The sequence below is a fragment of the Mytilus californianus genome, unplaced genomic scaffold, assembly GCF_021869535.1.
Source record: "Mytilus californianus isolate M0D057914Y unplaced genomic scaffold, xbMytCali1.0.p SCAF_6, whole genome shotgun sequence".
Classification (NCBI taxonomy): Eukaryota; Metazoa; Mollusca; class Bivalvia; order Mytilida; family Mytilidae; genus Mytilus; species Mytilus californianus.
Window position 1 is genome coordinate 79,887,709 of NW_026262712.1, and position 14,038 is coordinate 79,901,746.

A 14,038-nucleotide genomic window follows, 5' to 3' on the forward strand; every position below is an offset into this window, starting at 1 on the left:
GTTAGAGCTAGCGTTAGGTTTAGGTATGGGTTAGGGTCAGGTTTAGAGTTAAGGATAGTTGAGTATAGCTGTATATGGGTTGGGACCCCTAAAGTAAAAGAAGGCCAAAATTTATATAGTTCAAAATACGTTTCCTGATTTTTCATATGAAATGTATAGAGAGAAAGGTAAGATTGAATAAAAAAATGTTCAAATAATAAGATTCTGAAAATATTGTGTCATAAGTTGATTTTCAATATATGTTTTTGAATAAGATCAATAAATATAGGGGACACTTCGCTAAAATTGAATGCCTGTCTTGGAGAAAGCTAGAGGAGTTAGAAAAGTGGTAATTGTGAGCAACGAACATCCGTAATATTTTGATGATAAAGAAAGAGAAACAGCAACCAAAACTGACTCACAGAAATCATAAAATTCTGTTTTGGGCAAGGTCATGAACGCGTACACGTAAACATAATTTGTTTTGGACAGGTTTATGAACGCGCACAGAACACGTAAACATCATTTATTTATGACAAGTTCAGGAACACATACACCTAAACATTTTTTTTTTTTGGGCAGGTTCATGAACACTAGCACGTAGACATTATTTGTGTTTGGGCAGGTTCGTGAATACGTACATGTAAACATTATTTGTTTTTGGACAGGTTCATGAACACGTACACGTAAACATTTTTTTTTTGGGGGGCAGGTTCATGAACACGAGCACGTAGACATTATTTGTTTTTGGGCAGGTTTATGAATACGTACACGTAAACATTATTTGCTTTTGACAGGTTCGCGAACACGTACACGTAAACATTATTTGTTTGTAGATATAAGAAGATGTGGTATGAGTGCCTATAAGACAACTCTCCATCCAAGTCAAAATTTATAAAAGTAAACCATTATAGGTAAAAGTACGGTCTCAACACGGAGCATTGGCTCACACCGAACAGCAAGCTTTTAAGTAAACACGTACACGTGTACACGTAAACATTATTTGCTTTTGACAGGTTCATGAACACGTACACGTAAACATTATTTGTTTTGGTTAGGTTCATGAACACCTACACGTAAATATATGTATTCTCAATATTGTTTTTGTCATCTGTATTTTTGCGAATGTTTCTGATAACATATCATTTACTTGTCAGTATAAAGGGGGGAAATCATCAAAACTCTTCTATGCATTGTTAGTTAAAACAACTTTGGTCTTAATCAAGCAGTCATCATTATAACTGAGTAAAGAAGACTCCGATTCAATATAATAATTTAGATTTCTATGTGTATTGCATGTTTGAGTTCTAATTTATTTCTTGTATATTATATCATTTGTAATACATGTGATATGTGTTATATGCTTCGGTCAGATTAGACTTGTTTGCTTTAATAAAAATTGCAGGATATATATCCACGCTTTTCATATGATTGTATAATGAATGCGTAACAAATTTAGTATACACTTTGTTCTCAAATAATTCTTCATTTGAAAACATAAATTAATGTTATGTACACCAGTTGTTCAACAGATTTGACGATTTGATATCATATCCTCTTGTTAAAAGATGACTACAATTCTTTCTATCTATCATTCAAAAGAAATAAAAACTAACTTTTTCACATTTTATTCACATTTTACAGTTTATAAATACATCATTATCACAGATAAAAGCAATTATTTAAAAAACTACCATTACTGTGCTAGGACATTTGTCTAAGTTCCATTGTTAGTAGCACTTTTATTAGTATCTAGTCCCACATGGGACATCTGACGTCGACAGTTGTTAGAAATTTTAATAGGATAGCATTAAAATTTAAGCTTTTTAAGATCATAACTATTTAATGTCATCCGAATCATTAACTCAAAGTATTACAAATGTATTATTATAATTTCAAAAAAATAAATACATTTGAAATCGGAATAAAAACTAGACTTGATTGGCACTTTATGATATCTTTCGAAGACTAGATTTGTGTAGAGATCATTAAAATGATATGTCGATCGTTTACGACACATCAATTTCGTCCTCACTTTCGGAATCGTCACTATGAGAAAAACTAGATTGCGCATGATCCATGTCTATAGACAAGGATCCGGGATAGTCTGTGTCATCCAAGTTATTGATACATTCGGAACTTTGGCTATCATTTAAATTGTCATTGTCATTACTGTCTGAAACGGGCAACTGTTCACAATTTTGACCATCGTTTCCTTTAACTGGCAAAGTTGATTCGCGTGATCCTCCAGACGATAGAAGCTCCCGCTCTTTTGAATTCCTCCATTTCATTCTCCTGTTTTGAAACCAAATCTTTACCTAAAAAGGAAGAAATTATTATAATAAATATCATTTTATATGAATATAGTGGCGTGATTAAAATCTGACAATATTGCACTTTATAAAAACAACTAAAATACATATTACACATTTATGATAGCTAGTAACAAGATGGCGACTGAACCAACCATACAACCAATCAGGTTTCTGTGTGTGTAGTCTTCTGAGTAAACACAATTAAACATAATTTAAAAGAGCGAATTCATTAAGGTGTTATTAATAATAATATAATGACAAACATTTTTACTTTAGTCATTTCATGACACAAGTGGAGTTCGTTAACCACTTGTCTTTCATCTCCATGATGAAAATACAACATTGAAACCCATATGTTTTCCTTACATGTACACGTAGTTATAAATGTTTTACTACTTTATTTTTTCTTAGAATATAGGTTCTACCACAATACTCCGTTGAGTCTGATACTTGTCCGCTCGAAGCAGTTAAATGGTCATTTTTTTATATTCTAGGCTTGCCGAACATTTGTATAAGTCATCATGACTTAACATTGTATTTAAAGCAGTATATTCTGTTTTTCTTATGATTCTATGAACAATTCCGAATAGAAATTTCTCGGACAATTTAATCATTGCTCAAACGGGATTAAATCCACGGAATGCAGTAGCTCATGCGGGAAAGTAAGATATAGTTCTCTCAAATGACGAAATATGAGTCTCAACATTGAAACGTTTTGTCCAATTAACTCAGCTTCTTTGGGTCAATTTAAATACAATTATGTTTCTCTACATTATTTATAAACAAATCATATAAGATAAAAAAAAGTTTCAATACAGTTTAAATTGTATTCCTATAAATCTAAAAGTCTATCTGTTGAGTTCAAGAAAATTTCCAGCGATTAATGAGTCTTAAAATTTCAACAAAAAAATACGTAAAAAGACAAATATCATAACGGTACGTGTCCGTTCTTAAGTTAGTGTAGAGATTTTAAAAACTATTTCAATCCTTTTAAAATCATAACTGTCACGGCGTAATAAGATATATCATTTATCAAAAGTGACTTCTTTGAGTTTTTCTTTCTTCAAAGTTATAAAGAAACTGCTGACACTCTTTTCGGAACGCCTCCCGACACTTCATTGCCAGCTTCTTTAACCAAAACAGAAACAAACAATCTGCATTCATGACAAACTGTCTCTATTATGCGGCAGTTTATATTATCATTACAATTAATTTGTTTTATTATTGCTAATTTCTCATTAAGATATCAGGACCAGCTGTTTTAACGATTATCTTAAATTTCCCTTTGGCAGCCAGCTCCTTATTCAATTGCCGTCAGTTAGTCAATTTCATTCCGTTATAAGTTTCATACTTATTATAATATGTTATAGAAAATTGACAACGGAATCTATGACAGTCTCCCTTACTTCATCTGTTATTGTTGTGAACTGCTGGAGACCATTTGAAGGATCCTTTCAGAGCGCCTTAAGAATTATTCCGGATGAAATAAAGGCGCTCATGTACTCATGAGAGGCATATGAAAGTGACAACTTATTACAAATTGATGATAAACTAATCCAAGAATGTGTATTAATTAACAAGCCTAAGATTCATAAAATGTCTCCTGGCGTCAAAGTAAATCATAAAAATAATTAACTGCCATTGACATTTTGTTATAATATTGCAATTTTCGTGTAAGTTTATTTTATGAAAATACTAATGTGGGCTTCCCAGTAGTTAACTGGACAAAAATCTTAAATAATTACGGCAAACATAAGAATGAACCGACAATCTTGTCCGTTATTGTGCTGTTGGGTTGCTGTTTCTTTGGTGTATATCCCAATCTCCTTTTATCAAAAATACATCATGACTTTTGAACCTACCTGAGAATCTTTAAGTCCTAGTTTGGATGCAAGCTTCTTTCTGTCTGGTTTACTAATGTACTTTTGTTTTTGGAACATCTTTTCTAGACCTTTTCTTTGCATGTCTGAGAATACAGCTCTCCTCAACATTCCCCGGCGAGGTTTCCCTCTCATGTTACTTAAGAATGAAAATGCGTGCGGCACTGGCAGTAATGGCGAACCTAAATAAAACAGGAAATTTTAAATCAAATGTTTTTATAAAAGAACAGACTCCGAATGGGAATTCAAGCCCGCCTATTTGTCATGTATACAGTAGAGAAAGGTGTACCCGATTTCTCCTAAAAAAACATTACATAATGAAACTTATGGAATCAATTACAGTACGTACACATTTTTCTGGAATAACGTCATATGAAATATGTTGACTTCTCTCCCTCCCCGAAACACCCCCACATAAAACATTTGTGAGCGTCAAAATCTAAAAGTGCCAAAACCGTCAAAAGTCTCTTGCCTGGGAGAGTTTCAACCTTAGTTTTAATAGAAATTTTCATAGATGGACTATCAGAATATATCGTTTACATGCCATGTAACAGACAAACAATATTCATGACAAAATAACAAATAAAAATAGAAAAGTGAATTAATCATAATTTTGATTAAAAAACTGATCTTTATGAAAACAAACTAATAAACCAAACAATGTTGAATTTTCGGCGCTATAATTTCCGGATAGTGAACTTTTCAACGGATTATTTTTATTTTTAAAGTATTTGATATTCTGCATCTCAATATGTATGTAAATATTATTTTTAAAGTATTTGATTTTTTCGCACTTTCTCTTATTCCTAAACGGGATGTAAAATGCACCAGCACGTAAAAATTCTCCTTGAAGAACACCTTAATTGACACTTCAGAAAAATAACGAGTAGCATATTGAAATACTTCAAAATCTACTGACAAAGAATTATAAATTCATTGATGAAATTTAATGAAATGTTATACGCTTAAATAAACATAAAATAGCGACCTTACATTGAAAAAAGATATAATGCAAAGATATGAGAGCTAGGAGCGTGACGAACAACAAAGCTTGTGATTGATACATTAAATTTTACCGCATATTATGAAGCCTGTAGAGATTTTTATAATGATATTGTTACCTGTAGATTATAACAGAAATAAAAGATAATTTGTTTGCTCAGTGTATTAGCTGAAAATAATTTTATAAAGTTGTACTCATTTTTTTCTTCAGTTCAAAAGTTCAAAAACGACGCGTGTTAATCCGTTCCGTTCTGAGAAAGGAGTAGAAAACAGAATTTTTGACATTTCTCAAGTTTCCTGTTTAAAAAATAAACACCGCTGTACTATTTTCACTAATCGGTATCGTACGGTTTTTTAAAGATAATTCCCGTCATTTCAATGGTATTTTAAATTCAAATAAAAAAGAAATAAAATAGTTGTTCATGGTGTATTATTCAATGAGATTTATATTGCCAGATTAAAGTGAAAAGTTAATTTTATGCATGAAATTGACCTTTCAATAGTATGGTTACAAAGATAGATCAATCTCATAATCGTTAGGACATACAAATGGTGTCATTACCACCTATTATTCGGTCGATTGACAAAGACATTTGTATGTACACTAAAATTAGGGATATCAAGTTTTTCCCGAAGTACCTTACCCCCTTTAATGTGGTGTCTCTTTTTAATTTTAATAAAACGACAAACCTTAGGTTGAAGAAACTTTTCTCTGTCGCATAATTGATAGTAAGAACTGATTTATTAACTAGTATTCGATTGAAGAAAAACAAATAGAAAAAAATATCTATACATATGAATGAATGAGTGCATAAATGAATATGTGGGGTAACAGTATTAAATAAAATCTTAACAAAAATACACTAACATAGACCTTTATGTCTTAACATAATATACTTCATCGAACAGAGTCCAACCAAAATGTTTAAACACACTGTAATCTTCAATAAAAAGTAATAAGTGACATGAATATGTCACATAATTTTATTGAAGTTTTTTCCATTGAAGTTACATTTTTAAGGTATTTTTATCTAAGCTTTGCATAAAATTATAAAGTATTATGATTGAACAAAATATTATCGTTTAAAAACCATTTCTAATATTGCCTTTAATTAACGGACCATAAAACAATGTCGATATTAATGCCTGATATGTACATATTTGAACGAAGATGATGCGCGGGTGGGCCCTTTATCATTCCCTGGTCACTTTTATCGCTTTTAAAAGTAACTATAGATGTTAATGTTAAATTTTATTGTGGCGCCAATTTCATATTTGAAATGTTAATTTTATGAGTATTTTGATTGTTTTTAAAGATAGGGATAATACATGAATACTAATTTGGGTGAAATTGTGACTTTTTCATCCCAAAAAATTCTATCTGTCAATTTGCACGTACTGGATACTTGGCCGAAAGCAAATGTAACGGTCAATTTGGGTTTATAGACATATTTTCTTTTAAACCCAAGGAGAAATAAATATAATCATGGTTATGATAATAATCAAAATTTATTACTATCAATTAGAAGAAGAAATTTATTAGTTAAAAGTCTCGTTGTTAATTAACCTTGGCGATAAAAGTCATTTTAAAATGATACAGTTTAAACTTATAATTGATTCTCTATATAAAATACCGGTTGTTAATTTGAGGTACATGTGCCTCAAACAAATGCTGCAAATATCATAAATCAATAAAATATGACTATGTCTCACCTGGAAAATAAGAATTTCTGAACATATTTGGAAACTGTGCTTCATAAAATGTCTGTCTTGGTGAGCATCCCACACATGATAACCCATGGCCAACGTAACCACAGCCTTTCGATGGAGACGTGGGGATACTGCTTTGGCAACTGTAAACGTTTCGAGCAGGATGGGTCGATTCAACTTTTTCCTCTGAAATATTAAAGAACTTAGGATTGAAATGCAATTGATATGGTTGTCATTTAGAGTTAAATTTCACATTTTCAGTATAATGTGACGTTTGTAATACCACGTTATAATTTACCAGTAAATGGATAAAAGAATCAATTACATTTTTTTTTCTGTAACAATGAAACAGTTAAATTGTATATTCAAAATATATTTATGGTTTGAAGCTACATTTGTATTACATTTCACCAATATAACAACTAAATATGAGAAATAAAAAAGGAATGAAACATTTAATTTTGATGATATTCCAAAATAAAATTTTATCAATAAAAAGAGTTGTTGATGGCAATGAGATAGCACCGGAACCTACAAACTAATTTGATATTTATTTCACTGTGATTAATATTTGAAATGAAAATTATAGAAAATTTCGATTGCAGCTCTGAAGTCATTTAAAGATAAGGTATTTAACAGCAAGGAAAATAAAATTATTTGAAAAAAATATTCATTGATTTATTTTAGACACAAAAGACAATTTAGCCATCAAAATTTACAGACAATAACAAGAGCAATATTATTGTTAGTTAAACAAATCAGAAATAATTATCATTTCTTTTACTAAGCTGGAATTTAAGAAATTTGAACGTTGAACTTACCTGATTTTGGAGATGTTGGTTCTCTTCCAAGAATTGCATTGACGCCAAACTTCAGATACGGTGCTGGATTGATGGCGTTCAGTGACGCTGATGAAGTTACCGGTGTAGCTTGTAAATTCTCTGGTAATGTTGGAGAAAATGTTGTAGAACAAGTGAATGGCGGAAGACCTTGACGAGCAAGCAATGCTTGATTTCTATCCCTAAGAAGATTTTCCACCAGAAATGATGCTGACGTTGTCACCATTGGTGGCTGAGGAACTAATTGTCCATTTCTAAACAAACTTTGGTATAACGGCGATGGAGCTAAAATATTCGGAAACATTGTCGCCGAACTCAAGTTTTTATTTGATTATCTATTTTATGTAAAAATAAAAAGTTCTCTGCAATATCAATGTTGCATAAACGACACTTTTTAACTCTTATTGTTAATTTTTCACTCAATAACGATAAAACTCTTGTAACAAAATATTTTTCCAAGCTGTTTCCGGAGAAAGATGTGAAAACCGGATAAAGCTAATTTGTTCAATGAATTGATTAGGTATCATATCACATCAAACCTTTATAAGGAATTACCTTTAATGGATATTAATTCACTTCTCATATTTAACCAATCAAACGCGACCTGATGGTTTGATTAACCGGGAGGCGGGTCAATAACGGAAAAAGTTCAATATTTACTGTTTTAATAATAAAAGCTATTGCTTACGATTGCCAATCACAAGAGAGATTACATTTTTTATTGCACATAATGCCAAATTATATGAAGAAAATGTGTGCATCTTTTATTAACATTAACAAAAGATTTGCAGATATGAATACTTTTTATAGGTTTTTATTGAACATATAAAAAAAAAATGAATTAATAACTATTATGAAATTGTGCATATATTCGATTATTTCAAACTGACGAGCAAGCTCTTACAAAAAAAAAACCTATTGAAAAATGATGTCAGAACATTATCGAATAATTCTAAATGTAAAATAACTAAATTTGAATTGTGCAATTAAAAATCAACCAAGAAAACAACATATGTTTCCAATGTAAATAGATACAAATTTATCACTTATATCTATCTCGATATTGATGCTTTTCAAATAGATATTCTATATGTTTTTACTTATTTTTCTACGTGCACACATGATTATATAATTTGATATAAACTGATTTAATGATTTTAATGCACATGACCTTGAATTACCATACTATTAATTCATGATGTATAATATTTTCCTTAATATGACAAAACGAGGAACATCTATTTAAGTAAATGGTCGTTAAATATTTGGTTAAGGTATATCTACCATGAAGTTCTTTCGTTTAAGTTCAACCGTAAAGTAGATCTGCCAATTCACGCAGATTTCAACATTGCATCTTTGGTATGATATGAAAAATAAAGAGATGTGGAATGATTTCAAATGATACAAATATCCACCATAGTCAAAATAACGTGGGTGTCAGCCTCTATAGGTCATCATACGTCCTTTAATATGCACGGTCCGTGCATTTTCAATTTTGGTAACATATCTTTCAGTTCAATGTCAAATAAAGCTGGAATTTAATGAATATTGTAGAAAATGGCAAAACTGAGTTGTTCATGTATTGTTCATTATAATGTATATCAAAAGGAACATTTTGAGAAGCCGAACATTATAACTACGAAATGCTTGCTAGGTAAGAGACAAAAAAATAGCAAAAATCAATATCTATTTGTAATATTTGGAACCGAAAAAATGTTAAATCATTTATGGGATAAATCAGCATGCTTATATGATGAAAGATAAGTGCGCTTCACAAGATATGCAGAAACGAAAACAAAACTTAAAAATTACGAATGATCTAATAGTTATTTATTCTAAGATGGTATTCATAAATTTGTGTGGAATATCAGGATATTCATTTACAGTGTGCATCTCTAAGCTAATTTCGTCCTTAACATGCATGAAATATTTGCCACTGGACGTTAAGCAACCAACAATCAATCAATCTTAGCTAATGAGTGAGATTTCAAATATTATTATTTCATAATATTATAGGTTATTCAAATTATCATAATCTAAACTATCTTCGTTCTGTCAGTATTCAACATATATTTATACATACAATGAAAGAATATTTGTGAAAATGAACTGATTCATATTACAGAAATGATTACATGTAAATAATGTACTTCATGCTACTATGTAATGCAAGCTGTGTATTCTTAAAATCCCATAAATCTGCATAATAATTAACTACACGCTGACTTAATCATTTTTTTGCGTAAGTAGTGTTGCTTTCAAGCACTTGTTAAACCGTTTTTGTTTTATTTTTTATACAGTATACCCTACTTTTAATTGGCGTATACGACACGTATTATAGAATAGAAATTAAACATGTACAAGACAATAAAAGGGTTTGAAAAAATGAGAAAGGATGTGACTTCAGAGCTTCTACAATAACAAAGCTGATTCAAGAAATTAAAACCTATACGTCATCTTCATCTCTTTAAAATTGAGAATGGATATGGGGAATGTGTCAAAGAGACAACAACCCGACCATAGAGCAGACAACAGCCGAAGGCCACCAATGGGTCTTCAATGCAGCGAGAAACTCCCGCACCCGGAGGCGTCCTACAGCTGGCCCCTAAACAAATATGTATACTAGTTCAGTGATAATGGACGTCATACTAAACTCCAAATTATACACAAGAAACTAAAATTAAAAATGATACAAGACTAACAAAGGCCAGAGGCTCCTGACTTGGGACAGGCGCAAAAATGCGGCGGGGTTAAACATGTTTTTTGAGATCTCAACCCTCCCCCTATACCTTTAGCCAATGTAGAAAAAACAAACGTACAACAGTACGCACAGTAAAACAATGCATACAATGTTCTCTGTATATATTGAAGATTTTTTAAAAATGAAATGATATACAAGTTGATATGTGTGTGTTTGCTTTGGGTTGATCTGCAACAACCAACACATTTTCTTTCATTTTAATTGTTTATTCAATCAGTAGATTTAAATCCTAAATCAGGTTAATTTTCAAGTATTTTGTAGTTTGGTCGAAATATTTATACGTTCAATCTATAAAATGTTCAAGTAACTTATAATGTATACATAAACATGTAAGTTGTGTAATTATTTGTAGTTTATGGCATATTCACCTACATGTATTTTTTTTTCTAATCATTGAAATTGTACTATAAGTTTTCATTTAATCTGTTATTTTGAAGAATTATTTTTTGACAATTTGTGAAATTAATTTTTAGTTGATACATAATAATCCAATAATATAATGTAAGTTGTTCACATTGTAAATCCTTAAGATAAATAAAACACATTGTCATATATATAGATAAATGAATTACAATTAAATTACTCGTGCCATGCAGTAAGCTGCTAAAATTTGCACAGCTTTAATTTTTTACTGATTTTTTTAATGGTTTTACATTATACCTGTCTGTTTTCGCCCCCAACATTGATATCCTCGTCAACCCGAACAAAAGGTAGATGATAGATATTTTACCTTTAGACACGTCTTATGTCGAGGTCAATAAAGTAACTCGATGATTATTATTTATTCAGATCTTTGTTACAACACAATACTTTACTTAAAAATACATTAAGGAGAGTCGTTTCGTTAGGATTTGTTTGTTTATGTACATTATCTCAAATTCTTAATCCCCCAATTTGCAGTCATAGTTGTAGACGGCAAATACGGTATTTTCAAACTTTCATTATAGCCATGTTAAATAAAACCAATTACTGTACAATAAAATCCTTATTTGCAATTATTTCCCAATCAGCATTAATTTTGTTTTAAAGACGGGGTTTCATTTCAGTCCACGACTCTCGTTTTGATGGTCAACCAAAAGGGTCGAAAATTAACGCTATAAATTCATGAAAGTAATTTCCTTGGACTGGCCAACTGCTTCAAGGTGACCATAACTGACCCCTACCCGACGGATGAACGATGACCTTATAATTGGGTTTTGACCCCCAGCAGGACACACGCCACAAATGGATTTCATAATGATAGAATTGAACCATCAACTGCATTGACTTGGAAAACAGAACCCTTTAGCTACACTAAATTGGAAATAAAATGTTTAATCTTAAACGGATGACACAAAAACGTTTCTAAAGAAAATTTCTGTTTCAGTACTATTTACAAAATGTATTTAGATAAAAAGGAAATAAAGTTCATTAAATTACCGAGCTGTAAAATATTTTTCCACTTATGAATTAATGAGATTACTGAAAAATTTGAATAGATTCATTTTTCAAATTTTTCAAATTCGTTTCCTCAAAATTATTTCGGGTAAATTGCATCTGATTCAAAGCATCAAAGTAAAAAATATTCTAAACAATACCAATACGTAAAGGTTGTGATATTTACCTGTTTCATGAGTTCAATGTCATCAAAATGAACAGAATTAGGGTGTTTTATTATATAAAATTCAGAGAAAAAAATTAAACCGAAAGAAACAAAAAAGCAAGTGAAAGCAGACTTTTTCTATCTGATAACTATAAAACAATTTTTTTCAATCGTAAACCCTATTTCGCATTTCCCCAACGCGAAAAGGGCATACGAAATATCCTTGTTATAAATAATGAATATTTTTGTAAATGAAACAAAGATTTGTTCAGTGATTTTCTGATTTCAGAATAGATAATTCAGACATGAGAAATGTTCGATTTAGGATAGGACAGAATATTGTAATGGGATAGATTTGAAACATTTAAGAGTTTTCAATAGAAAACGGTTTTATCTTAAAGGGAGCGGGGTTCGGAAACGGTAAAAAAGGCACCGTGCAATAACAATAAATGCAAGACTCCTCAAATCTGGAAAAACAATACATGCACAAACTTCAGACTAATTCCTTTTCATCTTTTTTTTCTTAAATTCATTCTAAAAGTGTAGGTCCTTTCTGTGTATTCATAACAAAAGTTACTATACAATTTGAATTTACTTTGACAAATATAAATAAAAAACTACTTCCTTTAACCAAAAGCTATCGATGGGGCTTCCCCTAACAAAAGACAAGAATTACCACAACTATCTGTTTTTATTGAACCAAATATACGCTTCCTCTCTTTTATAGTCATTGTTTGACAACCAAGTCAGCATCTCCTGTTTTATATTGAAAAAAATGACATAGGATTTCCTAATAATAAACATTACTGTTTTTATAGAAAAAAGTAAAATAACAAAAATACCAAACTCCAAGGAAAATTCAAAACAGAAAGTCCTTTATCAAATGTCAAAACCTCAAACACATCAAACGAATGGAAAACAACTGTCATATATTCCTGACTTGGTACAGGCATTTCCTTATGTAGAAAATGGTGGATTAAACCTGGTTGTATAGCTAGCTAAACCTCTCACTTGTATGACAGTCGCATAGAATAAAATGTATTCCATAGCTTTTGCTAGAATTGATCACATAGTATATACATCACTCAGTTTATCTTGTTCTTAATTTTTTTTGCGGAAACAATAAAATTAGTAGCTGGTCTATCGGAACTGGAATGACTCTTAATACGTATTTCGGTTGCTTTGTGTTTATTGTTTTATGTTACTATTTTTATGCCTTGTACCGATATTTTGAGTCAAACCATTTGCATCTGATTTTTACAGTTTTTTCTTATGTTGTGTTGTTAAACCACTACCCCAGATAAAGGGAGGGTTGAGCGCTCACTAACATGGTTACCCCCTCCACATTCTTTATGTGCCTGTTCCAAATCAGAAGACTGTAGTTCTGGCATGTCTGCCATATTTGTTTTTTTTTTCATAAACTGTTTTGTTATTAATTAGACCGTTATTTTCTTGTTTGAATTGTTTCACATTTTTTATTTCGGGGCCTTTTATATGCGACTATACGGTTTAGACATGTTTCGTGTACAGAAACAATAAAAAAGGTTCAAACATCAGTGTTAATAGTATGGATAGATCGGGAAGGGAAGTGATAAAGAAATCACTCTACATTTTCATACAAACTAGTTTACCACCATAAAAGAAACAATTTGAACGGATAATCTAACAGTCAAAAAGACTGAGACAGAACACTCATGGTTAAAATGACCCGAATTGGTTGAAACTTTTATGTGCATTTGAATAAGGTATGGCAAATTTCCTCTGAATTTGTTTCTCTCACAGGGTCAAAATCAGAAAGTTGATGAAATCTTGTGGAATCCGACTATACCATCTTTTAAAACATTTGTAATTTGTTTACCTGCTCAGAAATACGACACAATGTTCTTACAGCCCAAAGAACGAATATATGAAGCTGTGTTACCATAAGTTTTAGGACTTTTTATACTCTTCCATATAATCTGGTTTCAACA

The 14,038-nt window shown here is 30.9% G+C and overlaps 1 protein-coding gene across 1 annotated transcript; it reads right to left on the bottom strand.

The window, feature by feature from the left end:
• Positions 1 to 1,591: 1,591 nt before the first annotated feature.
• Positions 1,592 to 8,200, bottom strand: LOC127704204 (homeobox protein DBX1-A-like). Its single transcript, XM_052208147.1, has 4 exons — positions 7,708 to 8,200; positions 6,890 to 7,072; positions 4,157 to 4,356; positions 1,592 to 2,297 (listed from the first exon to the last, which is right to left on the bottom strand). The coding sequence occupies exons 1-4, from the start codon at positions 8,027 to 8,029 to the stop codon at positions 1,989 to 1,991; spliced, it is 1,014 nt and encodes a 337-aa protein (XP_052064107.1). The 5' UTR covers positions 8,030 to 8,200; the 3' UTR covers positions 1,592 to 1,988.
• Positions 8,201 to 14,038: the final 5,838 nt, after the last annotated feature.

Excerpts from the sequence above, each read along its gene's own strand:
- LOC127704204 (XM_052208147.1), bottom strand. The coding sequence starts at position 8,029 with ATGTTTCCGAATATTTTAGCTCCATCGCCGTTATACCAAAGTTTGTTT. Across the intron at positions 7,073-7,707 it reads ACCAACATCTCCAAAATCAG|AGGAAAAAGTTGAATCGACC; the intron begins GTAAGTTCAACG and ends TTAATATTTCAG. Across the intron at positions 4,357-6,889 it reads CAGAAATTCTTATTTTCCAG|GTTCGCCATTACTGCCAGTG; the intron begins GTGAGACATAGT and ends TGTTTTATTTAG.